Below are 20846 nucleotides of genomic sequence, written 5' to 3'. Positions count from 1 at the left end.
AAAACACAGCATTTTCTTTGCGTGCACCCTATGTGCACTCAGAGGAGCTTTGGGTTTCATTTGGTGCACAAATGAAAGATAATTTTTCTTGAGAGTGTAACCCACCTCCATCACCTATAGAAATTCTCAGAAAATTGTCCTCTTAAAAGAAATTGTTTTCAAATTTAAGCATCTGCTCATATGAGCATTGCTAGGACCACATTGTTTCTGTCACACATTTCTTTCTAAATGTGAGATATTGCCATGCAAGTTTTATTTGGATAGGGACTTACTAAGAAAATGCTCCAAATCTCTCTAGTGTATGCTGAACTCCTAGCAAGCATGACTTACATTATGTCTGCTTCTATCCTTTAGTTTTTATTTAATTTCTTTTGCATTTCCTTTCTTCATGCATGCTCTTCTCCTAACTTTTTTTTTTCTTTTTGCATGCCTTTTTCAATTTTTGTTGACTTCAGAAGGACAAGGGATATAGAGGGGAAAAAAGAGGGAGGGCTGGAAGGGGATGAACAAGATGAAGTATTTCCTGAAGAGGAAGAAAAAGAGGAGGAGGAGGAAAAAGCGAAAGAGCAAGAAATTAATGAAAAAGGGGAAGGGCAAGAGGTGACAGAGAACTGTGATAAGGAGGAGATCAAAGAATCAGGGCATGATGAAAAAGCTCAAGAAGACCAAGCTGAGGAAGGGAAAGAGGATGACAGGTAAAATATATTTCTGTTTATATAGATCTATTATTTTTCCTGTACCAGCACCCTACTTGTCTTCCCTTTTTATTCCCTTTGCTTGCTTATTGCCTCTGCTCTCTGCAGCTCTTTTTTTTTTTGTTTGTTTTTGCTTTCAGTCATCATGCTTTCATATTTAATCAAGTTTCATTCTCAGCTTCAATGAACTTGTTCTGCATACCAAATGAGGCAGCACACCAACTTGACTCATTAATATGCATACAACTGCAGCATATTATTTTTAAATTAGTTTAGACTAAAGTTTGGGTTTGACTGTAATAAACAGTAGAAATGGTAAGCTTCTTTATTATATTTCCTACTTGAATTATTATTTAATAGAAAAATTTTTTGTTGAGTGAAAACTCAGCAATGTCAAAATTATCCTTACTTATATTTATGGCCATACTAAAAAAAAAAAAAATTGGAATTTTTTTCAGTCCTCTTTGTGGTGAATACTGATTGAAAAACAATGTGGATAAAGCCGAGTCTTCCTTTTTCTTTTTTTGTTCCATGTGGATAACTGTCATGCACTTCACCTGCTGTGTAGTATCCAGAAACATTGCAGCACAACCGGCTCTGGTTTTATCAGATAACATTCTAGAATTATACATTTTGCCACAATTCCTTAAAACAATGTAAATGTCTGACATTTTGTGTTACAAAATCCATGTATGTCATATTGAGAGAAATACAACATTCCTCCTTTCTTTATTAGAAAAAATGAATTTCAGATTTGATGAATATTCTTGAACCCATTCTCAGTCACACAAGAATGGCAGAAAATCTCAGAAAAAATACATTTTGTTTTAGCCTGACAATTCTGCACTACCTCTAAATAACTTACACCTGTAAAATTGTGCTCATATACATTAGGGTAAGCGGAGAGCAATCCATGGAAATCCATTTTCTCTCCTTGCTACACACTTATATATGTTCATTCTTGTATATGCTCACATACATAATATACTCAAAACAAAGAGGATACAAAGAGAGAATCAAGATGCCTTGTGTAGTCCTGGGTGATATGAACTATCATAGCCATACTACTGCCTTTATATATTTTGCAATCATTCCTTCACTTACATTCATGCACTTTAGATTTTAGCAAAAAGAGTTGTTTAGAACCAGCTGTCTTTAAGAGTGCCTTGGCATATATGTTCCAGGGACTGTTGTATGGTAGTGTGTGAAAGGATTATTTAAAAACCTTTTTCTCTTCTGTTTCCCACTAATTTCCCAGTCTAATGGATCTTGAAGTCCTGCCTTTCTAAAGCATGACTCTGTTCCAGGTTTCTAGATTTCACTCAGGCTGTTCTTTGGCCAATATGTTGTCCCCCATAGAAAGTAAAGTCCTTTTTGAAAAACAGTGCCTTGTTTCCTGAGCCAGCTTGTTTTTCTTGGTTGCTAGCTGCTCTCTGCCTTCAGGAAGAAGTGACACAAGTCAGGAATCTCTATGAAGAAACAAGATGTTATCAAGTGACTGTTGTGTAGTGCCTTTTGTTTGTATTAGATTTTGGCTCCCTTCACAGAAATCAGTCTCTAATATTATTTCCCCACTTTGCACATTTTGACCACTTTTAGTATGCAAGTTGTGAATAAACAGAAAAGTTTATATTCACCTTCCTTGACTATGGTAGAGTAAAGGAGTATGGCTCATTTTTTGGCATTGTCTGAGCATTTTTCTGGGGTAAGAATCAAACAGAAAGGCCAGATTGATTCCTGGATAGGGGCAGCTATAGATATGTATACACATTTATACACACACACAGCTGTGTCTCATTAACATATTGAAATATTACGACTTGTGTATTCGGTGTATTCCTGAAGGCAGGATCAAATCACCATTTTTGAAAATTCGGTGCCTTCTGCTCATTTATCTGACAATTTTTAAAATAACACACACTTGGAAATTTATAAGATAAGGTAATGACTTCAGCTTCAAAAAAATAATGTTTTCAGACACACCAAAAATATTAAAAATAACCAAACATATCAAACATATCAATAGGTATTTGAGAGACCCAGCAGAACAAAGGTGGACAATTCTTCCTTGATAGAATAGTAGTAAATTATCATGTAGTTCTTGAGATCTTGGGCATCAAGGAAAGTTATATTGCAGATGGGAATTTTCAAGATATTTTTTACTTCAGAGGTACATCTGTAATTGAACAGCGGCCACCTTTCCTCTGGGCACTGTGGAATGCAGGAGCTGCTCACAATCACTCCATCATTAAAAACTGCCTTGTTAAGGATACCTCATACCTCTTGGTGTTACTGTGTTTATATACTTCAGGAATAATTGGTAATAGTCCCACTAGGGTCTTCAATCTGCTGAGATCATGGGTGGGTTGAAATGACTGTAAACACAGACATTCATCACTAATTCATCCCGTGCCTATTTCAAAGAGTACCTTGGCACAATAAAAGGTGTTAGCTTTTGGAACACTGGAGTACATTAAATCAATTTATCTTTTTTTGGCAGAAATAGTTGCAGCATCAGATTGTGCCTTAATTAAACCTTGTAAAACTAAACTCTGGCATATGCTTGACCTGTAGGGAAGTCATAATTGTGTTCTTTCTCTGTAGTACATGTTAGCAAGCAAAGGGTGGCTCCAGCTTTGCTGTTGAATATTTATTATGTAGAGTTCACTGGTATTTTTTCTTACTTTGTCTCCTTGATAATCTCAGGGCCAAAAATAAAGGCTTCTTAGATATAATCTTTGATCATTAATACCTTTTATTGAACTTAATCTGTTTAAGACTGCTCTAAATTTTATCCTTTCTTAATCCTTTCTTAATATTTTTTTTAAATATCAATCCCAAGCATTAATTCTGATAGTCTCAATAGTTTTGTTTTACCATGTGAATGCACGGCAAATGTAGTGACAGAGCAGGATTTCACTGTTGAAATACAGTAGAAAAATAAAACTTCTGTTCCAAGCACACAGAGCCTAAATAATGAAATAACATATGAGTCCAGAGAGGGAAGTGCAGAAGAACAAAGAGATGTTCCACAGGAGATAGGTACAACACAGTGTTGGGAACATCTTGACAACAGAGAATGAATACTGAGAGGAGATTTGTGGAGAGAAAATAAGGTATCTTTGTGAATGTTTCTGGAGAGACGTTTTCAAGCATTCAAGACAATGAGAACAAAACATGAGGTGCTTGTTAAAAATATATCAAGTGGATGAGGGACAGGTTTGATGATCAGGAGTTGATCTTTCAGTCTTGAATGAGAGACGATAAATGGGATAAAGAACAAGTGCTAAGATACTAGGAAATAAAGAAGAATTATGTACAACTGTGTAAAAGAGAGTGTAACTTTTTACTGATGTGTGGAGGAAGATGTGACAACCAAATAGAAAGGCTATGAAACTTACCTTTTCTCTAGTATCCTGGAAGGGGTTATTGGGTAAATTGCCAGGGCTGGAGGAAAACACTGCAGTATCTGTCATTTGAAATGGTGAGAGAGTAGACAAAGAAATTGTCTGTGTGGGTGGACAGAGAGGGCAGAGATGGGAAATAAAAAGCATGCGCAAGTCACAAAGTTTTGCTATGTATTTGGAAGGAATCAGTGATATCCCATTTAAAAAAATAAAGTGAATTCTAAAAGATGGTAGAAGGAATAGAGCTGATTAAGTAAGAAGATGACACAACCAAGAAAGGAAAATTTGTAATAGAAAAATTCAGCTGGGATGTAATTTTGCAGAGCACTTAAAAATGCAGGAAACTGAGTGCAATGTATGGATTTAAGTAATGTATTTCTTCAAATACAAAACCTTATCTCTTTCTAAAGGTTCCTAATGATTTTTGTGCCCCTTCCATTGTTAGGTATAAAGATTAATTTCAAATTTACTTCCTATTTCTAGTTTGTTCAGTAAAAAAAGACCTTAGAGAATTTAATTTGTAGGTTTTAAAACTGATTCCTGATGAGTATTTGTTCCTTAGTTTTTAATTAAATTGTAATTTTAGTATTTCAGGTTTTATGACCCTTGCACTGTGACTGCAGCTATTAACAGTTAAATGCAGTATTTTTCTAGAAGAAAAAGCATGTCAATGCAGTCTTTGCAAGCTCCTTCACAGGGATGGAAGCCAGTAATGGTTTTGAAAGTGTTTTTTCTGGTAAAAATATAAAAAACTGTACAAAAGGTAACAGACACTAAGAATCCATTTTCAATGTCTATGTACTGTTTGGTTTCTTAAAGCTATTTCAAAAATATTTCAATGACTGCTTGAACTGCCCTACTAGATGAAAGAAGTTAATTGTATCTGACCTTTGTAGCCAAACAAGCCACATATTTGTAAGAGAAAATGGTAGCCTGAGACATTTTCCCTGCTGCATGATTAGTCTTTTAGCAGAATTGCAGTATAGGTAGCGTGTGCTTCCAACAGAGAGAGAGAGAGAGAGAGGGAGAGATAGATAAGGTTCACCCAGTGTCATTTCTGCCATGGAAGGAGACAGAAGCTGGGTCCGTTATGTCAATGTTCATGCAGGTTTTCAGGGAAAGCATGCCAGCATGCAGTTTCCTGGAGCTCTCAACAGAACATGTTGGTCTTTTTCAACTTTTTCAACATGACAACAAAATGATCTTGCCATTCCTGGGCTGAGAATGGCAGGTTGCAGTACAATGTTCAGCATCTCTTTTCAGCTGCAAAATGTTGCATTATCTGGGCAATTGGGGCAGGTGTGATGCACTGGGTCCTTGAACAAGAAGCAGCAATGTTTTGTGTCTCTCTAACATAACTCTTCTGCACTCTTATGACTATATAAGCAGAGCTGCTTACATATTGCCAATCTGTATCTTTAAAAACAGAGGACTCAAAAAAAAAAAAAAGGTTTTTTCAGTAAAATTTTCCTAGTATTATTGATCTGGGTGGAATCTGTTAGGAATTTTTGAAAAACTCTTTCCCATTTAAAGCATACATTCAAAGCTACTACTTTTTAATGTAAGATTTTTACCTTTAATTTTCTACAGAGAGGCAAATATTCAAAAGCTGTAAATTCATAGAGCTGCTGGGTCTGTACCAGCACACATGGACAATAATTTGGCCATTTGGTTTTTTACATTTTCACAGATGACATTTAGAAGGAAATTATCTGTAGCTACTGAAAAAATATTATGGAAAAATATGCAGAAGATCAATGGTTCCAAACAGAATTATATGAACAAATATATTTGTTATGAAATCTGTACTGAGAATAGAATAAAAATAATTTAAGAAATCTAGTAAAGTCACCTGTTTCTATTTGTCACTGTCTATAGAACTCTTGGAGACTTATTTTTTCCTGTTACTTTGAAGTAAATACAAAAGATATATAGGCTCCTTTATAGTTAGTAAATTCATTTTGATATGCTGGGATATAATAAATCAATGAATTTGGAAGTGCACATTAGTAACAGGTGAACAGTAAAAATAAGTAATTTGAAATGGTCTGCAGCTTTGATATAAGGCATCCAGCAAGGAACTCAGACATTTTTACTTTGACTGCAATGCAATATCTTTGAAATTGTTTCCCTCTCCATGAAATGAAGCCTGCACTTTTACCTCTGCTGAGCCAGCTCTGACCTGTGATCCACGAAGCACTGATGCATTCCTGTTATTAAAGTTTATTTTAAAACTGTGCATCAGTAGTTTAAACAAAACAAAACCACAAGAAATGCAGGGAGAAAGCCCTGTAGACATTCAAGGAAGCAGAGATAAAAGAAAAAATTAAAAGGAGGGTTTGAAGCAAATATAAATGTTGAAATTACTTTTTGCACTTTTAAGTGTGTTGTAAAAAGATTATTTTTCTAAAAATATTTAAAGTTGGATTGAATCATAAGGTTTTCAATAGACAGACTTTTTTATCTTTATTTGTACAGGACTGAGCACGACAGACCTGGTGACAAGAATAGCAACAGCAAAAACTAGAAGTGGTATAGAAACTTATAAAAACAAGGGATTGAATATTGAAGCTTATAAGGCTTTTCTTTCTTGGACATTATGATTGGACAGATATGGCTCTGTCTTCGTCATGCCATCTTTTCGCTCTTTTTACCTGAGTATTATTTGAATAGAAGAGTGACAAGATTCTGTAAAATTAATACATATTCCTAAAAATGTACTTCATTAAAAGTAATTAATAAGCTTACCATTTAGCCTTCCAAGAAACAAACTCCTTCATGTTACTTCTTAGAAGTATTTCTAAAATGCAGTTGCTGCATTTGTGCTATTGCCTTTAAAACACATTGCCAGGCCCATCTAGCAAGTGATTTGCTACATCTACTACATCTAGCAAGTACTGTACTTTAACTAAGGCTAAGGGGCCCAGTGCTGGTTTTACTACTGTGTGCTTAATAGCTATGGAAAGATAATGCTCCAGTGGTTGGGCATTGCCCATATATCTGATTTTAGTGTTTTTGGACCGAACATCTGAACATTTTCAGTAATTTCACTGCACCTGTGTGGTGTTCATATTTCTCCTGTAGTTCATAAGGTGCTAGCTAAACAAGCTGGGGGATGTGTCATCAGGTAGCCCCAGGAGGAAATCAAATTTCCCGACAAACACCAATGAGAGCCCAGCACTTCCCAGATAGCCATAACATAAACACGAGACCTACGGAGGCCCAAGGTAAAAAAGAGGAAAGTTGTTTCAAACTTGCATGTTGTGCCACGTACACAATGTCTCAGCAGGGACATTTGGTCCACCTGCATTCTCCAGCTCAGAAAAACAAAGGTTTCAGGCTCATGTTCAGAAAGATGTGAGACACCTTTCCTCATATTTTCTTTTTTATGATGGTCTTAAATTTTCTCTATGCTTTTATAATTTCCCCTAGAGACCAAAAGTGACTCAAATTCATTTTGTCAAAGTGACAGAAGTCAGACAGGCAAGATCATGATGTCCCAGATAACGTCTCTTGGTTGAAGTAATTACGGCTTCAGATCTCTTGCTCGTGTCCATTTAGTTCTCAGTCCCAGAAGATCAATTCAGAGACATGCTATGAGTTTTGGAGATGTTAGCAGTGCCTATTCTGACCCTGATTTTTCAGAGACCTCAAGCAACCCGAATTTACAAGGATGAAGGAAATGTTAGAGTTGTTTTATTCCTTAGACAGCCACTGCCACATACATGCACATAAGCGTTAAAATGACCCTGAGCATATTCCCTTTGCGCAGTACTAATCAAAGAAATAAAGTCTTTCATGAGTGAAGTATAGATGAAGCTACAGTGAGATCCATATGCTGACAGCAATTTATTTAAATAAAGCCCTTTCAAGACATTTGGCTCTTCCCTGTGTATTAAGTGATTTTTCTCTTAATGTAATCTCAGTAGTGCATCCTGTCCAGTTCCCCTGTGTCTATCTTCCAAAGTTTTCTAACTGTCAGTGAGTTTTCTAATTACGCAAATCTCCCTCACAGCAGTTTCAGTTTAGCAAGATGATAAATCATGTTACTTCTCACCCTCAAGCAAAACATGAAGTCTCTTACCTCTGTAAATTTTTTGAGCATTTCAGCCTTCAAGTCTGAAATTTTTCTCACTTTCCTGACTCAATTTTACATTATTTCTCTGGTGATTTGTGGTCTGGGACACATACTGGATGTAATGTCTGGTTTAGCAATTCACTGCTTGCCTTTCATTTCATAAAGCTCTATTCAGCACTTCAAGAAAAAACACTGAGCAGCACTAAGCAAGTTTGCAGTGTAGATTGTGACATAGCAGTGTAAATACAGAAAATTGGGCCCTCCATCCCTTTTGGAAGACTAATTAAGCAACAAGTTGGAACAGGCACACAGCATTTAATTTTCAGATTAAGTGCATGCAAGGGTGCATTTCTGCAAGAGAACAGTCTTGATTAAATCCGGTTGCTCATAATCAGTTTTAATTTAGCAAGTTAGTTGTTACCCAGCTTTTACAAACTGCTTCTTTGCCAGGCTGGGTTAAAGAAGATGCTTTCTAAACTCAAAGAATTTGGATGTTAATCTAAGCTCACTCGGTCTTTGACTGCAATGTATTTTATTGCCAAACCTTCAGAACTCATATGGACTTCTTCTATTACCAATGAATATGACAACTGACTAATGCAAGACTTCTAGACCTCAATTAATTTGCTTACTAGACTTTTTTTTTGCATTCACACAGAGTAAAGAACTGGTTTAGTTCACTGTATCAAAGAAAGGGATTTCATCAAAGATTCATTACTGTTAGCAAGGTAATAAAGCTTTTCTGTAACTTTGTAGAGGAAAACTTGAAAATTTATTGACACTAGATGAATATTAATATAATCTTCATTGTAATTGAAATTAACATAAAATACCAAATGTATTTTTATTTTTTTAAATAGTCAATTTTTCTATCAGAGAAGGTGAGAAATTTTATCAAAAATCTCTGAAGCTCTGTGTATAATTCAACTGCTAGTGTTTGGAAACACCGTCACAGAGTTTTTTCTGCATCATTCATTTGCTCTGGCTATGATTTGTAAGTAAAGTAGTGCCCTGATCCCAAATGACTTTGCCATTTGTTCCTATTTGAAAAAATTTTGAGAGAGATGTCATGAAAGAAGTTATACTTCCATTAATATATAATAATAAAGCAGTGTGGACAACTTTACCAGAAAGGGGGAAACAGCTCAAGTCAACCTATGTACTGTAGCAGGTGAGGTATTAATGATTTGCAATGAAAGAGACCTTTGAAAAAAGAAATTTCATATCAAAATATTGCTATTTATATTTTGAGATGTGGCCACTAGTTTTATTTGAATAGCAATATGCATAACAAAATAGAGCATAAACACCGCTCTATTTTTTCCCTCCAACTTTCTTGTTATAATTTCAATAAAATAAACCTAGTAATTAAGTCAGTCCAGTAGCTATTAGAGATTTATACCACCTATAAGTTAATAGAATAATTTTTGACCAAGTGGATCTCCAGAGACTAAGTCATTATAATTATGAACCTGCAGTGTTTCTCTTGGATGTGAATTGGCAGATGAGTATGTGTATTGGCCGGAAGCGTTGTTCCCATGGATATGGTATTTCCTACATCACAGCTGTCCCCATAATGCTGTTTTTGTTAAATTTCTTCAGTGAATTAATAAAATAAGAACATCTCTGATTGAGTTAACAGGTCTATTAAGAATGGCATTAAAATTCATCTTCAGCTTGTAAAAAGCAGTAAACAAAGCCTTCAGTGGGTCTTCCAGTCTCACAGGAGACATATATTAGAAAATATCGTTTACAACAACTCAAAAATTGTTAAAATCCTTTCCCTAGGACATCACAGCCCACAGCTGTACTACACAGTTGGCAAAATGGATTTTCACTATTATGGATGCCTTATTTTCATTAGGAATCATTAACAGAGAACTAAGCTGGAAAGCAATATTATTAATTTTGCTTTGACTTTGAAATAAAGAAATAAAGAAACCTGCAAGGTCTGCCAAATGACTTGTGTAAATCTGATTCTCTGATACACGTTTATGGCAGAACAATGAGATTACAAGTTGTGATTTCTAATACTGCTGTAAAGACGACTGAAAAATACAAATAGCATCCTCAAAAATCCTACCTACAATATAGGGTACAATAGATTGTATTCATATCTTCTCCACATTTAAAAGTATTAGCATCATTGTGGATTGGAAAAATGCCTATGCTTCATAACACTGATTTTAGTAAAGTGTACTTATTGATAAGTGAAAAAAAAAATCAAGTTTTTCATAATAATTTTAGTCTATCAGTCATTGAAACAGATAAAATCTGTTACATCTTGATGTTTTTTGTAATTGGTTAGTGATTATGAAGTCACTGGGTATAAGGATTCTGTACTGCTCTCTGTGCTGCTTTCTGCCACAGACTGGTGTGGTTTAGAGCCAGGGCCTGATGTAAAAGGCAGTTATATAAATCATTACTACTGCAGAACTTAGCAGGTTAGTGAAAAGAGAAGATGAAGTTGGGTGTCATCTCTGGGGTTTCTGTCACTGGGACTTATTTTGAGCTGGCAGATGCATCGTGATATCAGTGTGGGGTTCTTAGTTTGTGTTTTGGGGTGGGTTTTTTTTTTTTGGTTTTCTGGCCTAAACAATGGATTCCAGGTGAAATTTGGCACTTACTGTATGAATCAGCCAGTTTCTAGAAAATATTTCTGTTTCTGTGGACAGAAATCTGACCACAATGCCTTCCAACTCTGCAACTAATTCAAAAAACTGCAGCCAAAGACTGCAGGCTTTTACCTATGGCAACAGGATGAGATATTCCATTTAGTACATATGTTACAATGAGAATTTATTGTGTCTGTACCTGGTTCATGGATAATATAACAGCCAAAAATAGTATCAAATTGTTCTAATAGTCTTTTCTTATAAGATTTTTGAATGTATTCAAGTCCATCAGAAACTGAGAGAGGTAGGATGAAGCTTCTGACTTGTTTTTCGCTACCTAGCATCCAAAACTATTGAGTAAACCAAGTTTTTTTCTGGAACCTCTTTAGGATCTATAACATTTGCCCACTATCTTACCCAGTGCAAAAGCTACAAGCCATATAATGTCCCAGGTGAAGTGGCTTCAAATCAGTTTCACTGTCTTTGGGACAGGATTATTTCACACTGTGAAATCTTCCCTCTCCTCAACCCAAACTTCACAAACAGTTTCTTTCCATCTTGGTCAGATATCAAGGGAATGGTCTGCCTAAAGCAGGAGATCCCAAGACTAAATCAGAGATCTTGTAAGACTTATTTCTCTGCTTCTCTTCTGGGAGGGTTTCCTTAGGCACTTTACGGAATTCCCCTCTGGCCATGCAACAATTCCAGAACTGATTGTTTTTCAAGTAGCCAATTCTAATCATTGTTTTTTGGAAGTTTCTCTGGCAGTGTTTTCTAATCTTTCTGTAATTCAGTACAAATATTGAACAAACTGGAGAGAAAAACCAGATAATTTCTGATTATCTGCTGTAGTAAGAGTCTGGAAGACTTTGAAAGCATATTTTTTCCAGACAGTAATTACACTCTCAGTTTTGAAAACAGGTGTCTCCGCAAAAGGCAGTGAAGATTAATGCCTTTAAGAAATCCAAAACTTTAACACTGCAATTCCAGAAAGCTGTGTTTGAGCAGCAGTTTTAGAGTTCCTTACTGTTTTTCTTTAAAAGCATTCATCAAAAGCTTATGGGTCAGAATTGGGCTGTTGAATATCATAATTTGAAAGCAATCTGAGATTTCTAATCTCATCAAGGAATTAAAGGCTATGTCTAGACCAGTGAGCAACATAGGGCCAGGACATAGTCTTGATCATCTATATTGTTTGAACAGCTTGTGTTCTCTTTGGCATAACTTTGTCCTGGACGCACTGATAAGGTTCCCCTGATTCAGATCAGGGACAATTCAGGAGATGGCATAAATTGGGGTCAGTTTCCTCCAGGCAGAATGTCTGATAAAACCCTGTTTTGGGAAGGATGTAAGCTAGTGTAAACGAGCCTGCTGTGTGTATGCAGGCTGTCAAGGCCAGACAACAGGCCTAACACATTTGATTAACTGCTCTAGGTGTGGCACAGAACTCTTCATTGGCTACAAAGACCATATTAAATTTAACAGAATCATAGAATCTCCTGAGTTGGAAGGCATCCAAAACTACCATCGAAGTCCAACTCCTGGCCCTTCACAGAACAGCGCCAAGAATCACACCATGTGTCTGAGAGCATTGTCCAAACACTTCTTGGACTCTGTCAGGCTTGGTGCTTGGACCACTTCCCTGGGGAGCTGTTCCAGTGCCCAGCCACCCTCTGGGTGAAGAACCTTTTCCTGATATCCACTCTAAACCTCACCTGACACAGCTTCAGGCCATTCCCTCGGGTCCTGTCACTGGGACCGCAGAGAAGAGATCAGTGTCTGCCCTTCCTCTTCCCCTCACAAGGAAGCTCCAGATTATAATGAGGTCTCTCCTCAGTCTCCTCCAGAGTGAACAGACCAAGTAACCTGATCTGCTTCTCATACGGCTTCTCCTCAAGGCCCTTCACCATGTTTGTTGCCATTGTTTGGGTGCCCTCTAATGCCTTTATATCTTTCTTATATTGTGGTGACCAAAACTGTCCCTGGCATTCAATGTGAGGCTGCCCCAGTGCAGAGCAGAGCACAGCAGGACAACCTTGCCCCACTGGTGATGCTGTGCCTGATGGCCCCCAGGACACGCTTGGCCCTCCTGGCTGCCAGGGCTCTGCTGACTCATGGTCAACTTGTCAGTGACCCCCAGGTCCCTTTTTGTGGTGCCAGTCTCCAGATTCTTGCTTCCCAGTCTGTACGTACAATCCCCATCCCAGGTGCAGAATCCAGCACTTGTCTTTGTTAAACTTCATATGGCTGGTGATTTCCCAGACCTCTAATTTGTCAAAGTCTCTCTCTGAGCCTCTCTGCATTCAAAGGAGTCAGGAGCTTCTCCTAACCTAGTATTATAAGCAAACTTTAGAATATCTTTGACATCACAGGTATCTGTCAGTCTGACTCTTCTCAGCTGGTTAACACAGTATATTTTTTAAAATACTGTTTAATGGCTAGGGCTCTCATACTCCACCATTGGCTTTAAATTACAAATATATATAGATATCTTACTTGTAATTTCTTTTCTAATGTCTTATTTTTCTCTTGTGTTTTTTTTAAAGGACTTTCTGCTTTAGCTTTGAGAATGTATTCCTCTAAAATTTATGCATATTTCCTTTTTCTTTTTTCACTGGAAAACTGAAGTGTCTGAAAATATATTTACACTGAGACCTGTCTGTACCTCTTGGTTTTCTTAAGAGGTTTGCTGGATTTTGGGATAGTGCAGGAAGTAACGTTCCTGTGTGACCTTTGCCCTTCATCCTGCTCTTGTTGATAGTTTGGTCCTGTTAAGCCAAAGGCAATAGCCTGGCTGCCACCTTCACTCTGATCTTGCTGTAGGCTGTGGACTGCCACATGCTGGGGCTGTGTGCTGATTTTGTTCTTGTTTTGGTTCTAATAATGGTATTATTATGTCATTATGCACATATTATTTGTACTAGGATAATTGTTTTATTTCCCCCTTTATTTTATTCTCCCCCCCACCCCAGCATCTGGCTGTATATTCTCTTTGCTGAAGGGTATTTTTAAAATTATTATTATAAGACACCTTGAGAACCCTATTTTTGCTGTGTATCTATTCATTAACTCATACAACATTATAAATTAGTTTTATGTAATGTCTGTTTTAAAATACTATTGAACTTATTTAACTGGATGCATGTGAGATTAGATTTGTGTATATGTACTTATAAAGAAAAGTAATTCCAGTAATTTCAGTTTCCTGTTAAGGAAAAAGGTTCCATGATTTACTCTCTAAAGTTTACTCTGAGGTCAACCTATGTATTAGCTCAGAAAAGAACCAAATCTGACATACAAAACCCAGTTTTTCTGAGAGTAATCAATTTGTGGCACTGTCAAAAGGCAGACTGGGTAGAAGGATGGTTTCTACTGGAAAGGGTATCAAGTATCTGCCAAAAAAATTGGTAAATGAGGGTTTGGTTGGCCAGAAAGGATTCAGAGTGCTAATAAAGGAAGTGCTCATTACCACTCTAGGTTTATTTTGAGGCACTATAAACCACACATACCTCTTCTAGTATGTATTTCTCTAAGCTTTTTTGCTAAGAGAGGAATTGCAAAAAACCAAAGTCCCTGCTATGGGATGGCTTTCTCCAAGGGCTGTTTGCTGGATAGGACTGTAGCAAAGATGTATTCTCTGCTGCTTTTAGAGAAGGGGAAAACCCTCAAGCCTTTAATTGAAGAAAATAGTTTTAGAGCTCAAGTGGGGAAAAAATAGAGGTTTGTGAATGAATTTTTAGCATTAGCCATTTGTACTAGTATTTGGTATATCCACTTAAATCTAAATCCCTTTCTCCTCATTTGAATTCCCTTTCCTACCTTTCTCAAAAAGTTGGCCAAGAGAAGGTGTCTGACTGAAGTCTACATCATTACTGGCAGGACTACACAGCAAAACATTTTGTGATACAGAAGCCTTTAGACAGCAGCCAAGAAGAAAACTTTGGTAATCCAGAGTACTTTCATAGCTAACCACACAGTGAAACTATAGTGACCAACCTCTTTAAACACACTGATTTATTTAATAAAGGCAACTATTGTAATCCATTCCACTTAAATAGAACTATGTATCTTGGAAAGGACACAAAAAAGCACCTCAAAGGCACATTCAACTCAGGAAATGGTGACATTTTTTTTCTGTGTAACTTTTATCTTAAAATGCAGACTATTTCTGTTTCCACTGATGATATAGGACTTTACTGAATGGTAATATCACTTATAAAACAATGGATTAATTACTGTTTTCCATATGACAGGAACTCACTGATTTTCTGGGTACTATTTTTGAAAAAATGGATCACAGAAATAGGTTGTTCTGCAAGCAGTGAAAAATTCACTTCCCCCACCAGTCTGTATCTGTGAATGAGCTTCTACTAGGAGGAATTCAATGACTTCTTCTGCAATCTTTCCCCAAAGAGGCATTCATAAGGTCTCTCTCCAGGGATCTGTTTTCAAAGCAGTTTTAGAAACTAAATAGCTTTAGTTTCCTACTGCTCTGTCAAATTTTATCTGATTCTAAAAAATACTGAAAAGAGAGAGGCCTGACTGAAAGCACACATTAATCATATTTCCTTTGAGAACTTGGATTAAAAATAGCATTACTGGATAAGGGGCTCTAATTTTCTGATTCTTAGTAAAATTTTGCTTAAGATAAAATTGAAGATACTAGCTCTTCACAGCAATGTTTTTTCTAGACCTCTAGTATTTTTTACATGCAAGATAATGTTGAAACTGAGAACTAGCTTCTGTGTCATCTGTTTTCTTTGATTGAATTCTTAGAGGTGTTAGTTTGATAAAAAATACAGCATGTGATGTTATCATCTAACAAGTAAGTTAGCATAGTGCTGATAAGACACAGAAATACAAATTCTCATTTACTGTTTCCCTTACTTGCTCTTTACCTAAGGGAAAAGGAGTATATATTTTTTGTAAACTCAGAAAAATTTGCTCCAGAGGCATTTGCTGAGCACTAAAGCTCTAGCAGCAGCTTTTGCATGTATTTGAAAATCTGTTTAAGAAGGAAAAATATTAACTTTAGCCTTTATATATTGGTGATTTAAAAAAAAAAATTCCCCTGGGTTTCAGAAATATTCCATTGTTTTGTGTATTGTTTAAAATGGCATTCTCACTTTTTGGTGAGAAGCACTGTACTGAAAAGAATAATAAATGTCTAAGTTCTGTGCAAGAACTTCATTGAAATAGAAAATTCTCTATAAATTTTCAGGCCCACATGTACCTCAGAGCTTCAAGTTCTGGATATTTGTTCAGACACCTACCTATTAGATGTCAGGGCAAATTTTGGATAAGTGATGTTGTCATCAGTGTAGATTGCCATTTCTGAGGAAAGGAAAGGTCCCTTAGCCTGGGCCACTGGTAGATCAGGTTCCCCTGGGACACCTGAAATGCTGCAGCAGATAGTTTAGATGCAGCCACATGGAGCACATTTACAGTCTCTAAACAAGTATAAAAGATACATTAGAATTTAATTCCATTTTATCAGTACTGATGATCTATGCCACAGAACACTCAAGTGTTGTGTGAAATACATATCTAGTACCTGTACTTGTTGATGCAGAGATGGAGGAAAAAAACCTATGGGTGTTCATTACTGTATGATGACTGAGCTAAACCAGATTACTGAGAACATCCTTGAAATATCTGAATGTATAGTAACCAAAACTGGGCTTCAGACTGATATTCTTTTCCACTCAGTAGTGAATCAAGTGTCTGTTTCCCAGAGGAATATAAGTTATTTGTCTGTATGTATGTGAGAAAAAGAGGCACACAGCACTGTGGGCAGAATTTAAATTTTCCAAACAAAAAGTGATTATATGATATTTAGATATATTAATTCTTTGGTATGCTTTTGCTGGTAATAAGTTTTAAGTCAATCAGTAAATAAGAGCTTGCTATTTAAAACACAATTTTGATGACTGCAGTATTTTCACAGTGAACTTACCAAGACCCTAGAATTAAAGTTTCTCCTTTTACCACTTAAAAACAAACCCCACCTGTGTGATTAGCTGCTTTTACCCTTTAGTCTCCCAAAACCTTCCATCTGAAACCTGTCCTTTTCTGTCTTCCCCTTTTTACTCTTTGTCTGCACTGTTTATCCGTCAACTGGCTGACAGTGTCTTTACATCCAAAATGCAAAGCAGACAGATGGCCATCTCAGGAAAGAACATGACTAAGAGCACCAGCATCAGCGGGGAGATGTACACGCTGGAGAAGAATGATGGCAGCCAGTCGGACACGGCAGTGGGCACTGTTGGTGGTGGCAGCAAAAAGAGACGTTCCAGCATTGGTGCAAAGATGGTCGCCATCGTGGGGCTATCGAGAAAGAGCCGTAGCACGTCACAACTCAGCCAAACTGGTAGGAACTAGATTTTTTTCTCTCAAATTATCAGTTAAATGTACATAATACTTATGTGTTACAGTTTAATCATTTGAAGATCCTGTTGAAGTTGCCTCATCAACAATATTCTATGGAATGAAGAAAATGGTCAATTATCTTTTTTCCTCTGAACATTTACTAAACTTTTTTTTTTTTTTTTTTTTTTTTTTTTTTTTTTTTTAAGCAAAGATCCTTTTCAGGTTGCACTGAAGCTTTTATCTTCTGCTTGCCAGAGCCTGCTTAATACACTAATTCCTTACTTTCTAGCTTTTCAGGAACCAACATGAGCTGTACTTTCATTTGGGGGGATTCCTTACTGAAGCTTCTGAAAGGTCGCTGAAATGCTGCAAGATGCGTTTGGTTTTGTCACAGATAGTGTTTGTGAATTTCAACATGAGGTTTTTTCACCTTTAAACATGCAACCCTATTTTGAAACAAAGCAATTTTCCTGAACAAAATTATATGTTAAGTTACTTTAGTGCAAATGCTTTATTGCATTTTAATTACTTTCTTTTCAGCCTACAAGTGTATTCACCATCTGTAGAAATTTTCCTCATTTCTGTTTCTCCCAATTCAAATTGAATACTTCAATGTACCGCCTAGAAAAATTGAAAGCTTTTCTGCTTTGATGCCTAAAGCATTTAAAATCTTACACCTTTTTTTCTATTTTTTCCTATACTGGGGAAAATCCATATAATACACTCTGAAAAGCTCAATGTCAAATTATGACACTGTATAGGACAAGTGTATTTGACGTGGAAAAAAGTTACTTGTGTTTGAATAACGTTCATATAAAAGCATTTAAGCAATTTATATAAGTATGCATAAATACATATATGTATATATATAATATATTTCAAGGTATGTACAGAAGATATGTTGTAGTCTCAGTATTTAAGAAAAAACTGTTGTGATGTTTCATACAGTTCAATGTAAGTTTACAGTGTCCTGCTGTGTGAGGTCCCATCTGAAAGTCTCCCTTGTGCTAACCACCATTCAAACACAGAGAAGAAATTTCTCGGTTCTTTCCAAACCAAAGTAATAAGAGTTTTCATGTACAACAAAATGGAGCAAAACAATGATTTGCACTGTCAAAAACTGTGGTAAATTTTTAAAGTAAACTTTGAGGGGCTGTGAGCAGCATTTCAAGTATTGTAAAGAGTAGGACTAAAAAAGAAAGAAGGAGAGGTAACAATGCAGAAGAGGGCCGGAAACTTGACTGTGTAACTTATTGAAAGCAGTATGAGCAGGAGGGAATGAAGAAGAGGGGAAAGAATGTATATAGAGAAAGCCCTGAAAATCGTGCAGACACTTGTGACTCCATCAGTAGGCAAATCTTTGCAGCAGCCTTGTGTTTTACCAGCTCACTGGCAGGTTATGGAAAGGACAGGTTCGTGTACATTTCTATTTTCTTTGAAATAAATGACAGATAAAAGATGAAGTCACCGTTAGAACAAATCTGGGAAGTGTCTGGTTAGGCAAGAAAAATATTAACCACTTGCTTAGCTGGAAATCTAAAATTTTACCTTGTGAGAGTACAGAGCTATGTAAGTATATAGATGCATTTGAATATCAAATCATATGCAATGTACTACAATACTTTTTTTATCTAATCTGGTCTCTCTTGCCATAAGAACATTAAATGAAGGATGTCAGCTCTTTGTACATTGCTCAAGTTTGTCTCATCACTAGAGAGAATCTGTATTGTGTGTTTGGTCTAGATCTGCTTTAAATACCATGCTGTCTTTGTTATTTGGTACTTTTAAGCTGAAGTTTTTCTCTCTGTTACATCCAATCAGTTGCCCAATGACTGATTAGATGCTCCAGTCAGGGACAGATGTGAAATATAACTGTCTAAAAGAGTACTCAAAATCTTTAGACCCACCCACCATGAGTAGGGTGCTCAGACAAACTTGAGTGAGGAGCTGTAATTCAGTGCTCTCAGTGGAGTGGCAGGCCTGGCGGGCAGCCTGCATGGCCCTGGCTGGCAGCCCCTGTCCCTTGGCTGCTCCCTGGGACTGGCCTGTGCTCGCGGCTGGCCTGTGCCTGGCCCTGACCAGAGCAGCCTGAGCAGCTCCTGCTGCCATCTCCTGGAAAAGCCCTCCATGTTGGTTGGATACGGGGATACAGGTGAGGTTTGGGGGTTGTTTTGTAGAGCTGTTACTGCACACCTGCTCCTGCTGCTCTATTGGAAAAGCGTCTCTGTCTGGTGCCCTGTCTGGTGGCCACATGTGGCTGCTGCTACAGGACGGCACAAGCATCTTTAATCGCTGGGTCACACAAGCATTGCTGGTTGTGGTGAGCAGGCCTGTGGCCACATGTCAGGCCCTGGATGAGGTGTGTGCATGGTGCTGTGTCTACAGTGACACAACGTGATGGCCTGTTGGGTGACGAGGGTGAGGTCACACCATGAAGAATTACCTTGCCTGTCTTCAGATCCTTCACTAAGAGAATGGTGAGACAGCAGAACAGGTTGCTCTGTGGATGTCCCATCCCTGGAAATGTTCAAGGCAAGGTTAGATGGGGCTCTGAGCAACAGAAGTGGAGGGCGTCTCTGCCCCCTTGCAGGGGGATGTTTAAGGTCCCTTCCAACCCAAAGTGTTCTGTTTCCATCCATTGGTGCATCTTACAGAAAATGTTGGACACCAGCATTGTATATACATTACCAGAGGATTAAAACTTGCAATTAAAGTGTTTAATGAATTTATAAATTTCTCTGGCTTGTCTCATCATGTTCCTTTTCTCAGATGGTGGGTGCCTGCACAAGGAATCATGTATTGGTACAATCTGGAACCAAAACACTAATTTCCTGTAGGCGTCCTGTAAGTACAGTTTTCTGGAACTAAGAGGCTGGAGATATTCAGGTGTCAGGGCACTGGACCTGAAAACTGGATTAAGTATAAAAGTTTCTTAGGTACTTTCTGAAGACATTATATCATTCAATGGGCTGGCTAAGTATTTCCTTACATATCAGGCTTGAAAAAGCATACCAATATCAGAAGATAACACTACTTCTGTAGAAAGTTGTGTGCTCATATGGAAATCAGTGTAGAAATGACTATCTGAATCTCTGAAGCTTTTTTCAAGTGTTTTGTAAAGTATAATTTTACTTCAGTGGTTTTCTTCATTCATATTTTATAACGAAATCTATGCCAGAAGTTTTTCTGAAATTAGGTCATCATAACTGCTTTCAGGATGGTGTATCAGACTTACAATGTATGCCTTATAAGGTCAGTTTTAAATGTCTTTTCAAATTATATTTGTATTTTTTCTTGTTATTTGTCATAGTGCTAAGAAGTTGACACTCAAAATAGGTAAAGAAATGTATTTTTTTTATTCTGGTCTGTAGTCTTTTTCAGGTAGGAACAGTTGTTTTATGGGTAAAGAGCATGACTGTAGGAGCGAGGGTGAGTAGGATGGTCGGGACAGACGGAGATGAGAGATCTCTGAAGCCAGGTCTTGGAACTTGCGGTTCATTGCAAAGGGCGTGGGTGCAGGGGCCCTGGTTGGAGCTGCCAGCCACAGCTCCGAGCAGGCCCGAAAGAAGAACCCGAAAGCAAGACCCGAAAGAGCAAGAGGGAGGAATTTCCTGTTACAATATAATAAATCTTCTTCTGTGGTGAATATTCTAATTTTCACTAAACAATCTAGTACAAGATA

General features: G+C 37.2%; 1 protein-coding gene across 32 annotated transcripts in view; it reads left to right on the top strand.

Annotated features, from left to right (window-relative positions):
* The window catches only part of RIMS2 (regulating synaptic membrane exocytosis 2), a 446434-nt gene that overhangs the window by 376768 nt on the left and 48820 nt on the right, over positions 1-20846 (top strand). For 19 of the 32 annotated variants that reach the window (XM_068183223.1, XM_068183392.1, XM_068183384.1 and 16 more), the window contains one exon: positions 16924-17165. The exons of 11 other annotated variants lie outside the window; for them this stretch is intronic. In XM_068183223.1, the coding sequence (XP_068039324.1) occupies positions 16924-17165 (242 nt within the window). Of the gene's footprint in view, positions 1-473; positions 696-16923; positions 17166-20846 lie in introns of those variants that run through there. 2 more of the 32 variants (XM_068183356.1, XM_068183352.1) reach the window with 2 other exon arrangements.

Source organism: Anomalospiza imberbis, chromosome 1 (genome assembly GCF_031753505.1).
Source record: "Anomalospiza imberbis isolate Cuckoo-Finch-1a 21T00152 chromosome 1, ASM3175350v1, whole genome shotgun sequence".
NCBI lineage: Eukaryota > Metazoa > Chordata > Aves > Passeriformes > Viduidae > Anomalospiza > Anomalospiza imberbis.
This window is presented reverse-complemented; position numbering and strand designations above follow the sequence as displayed.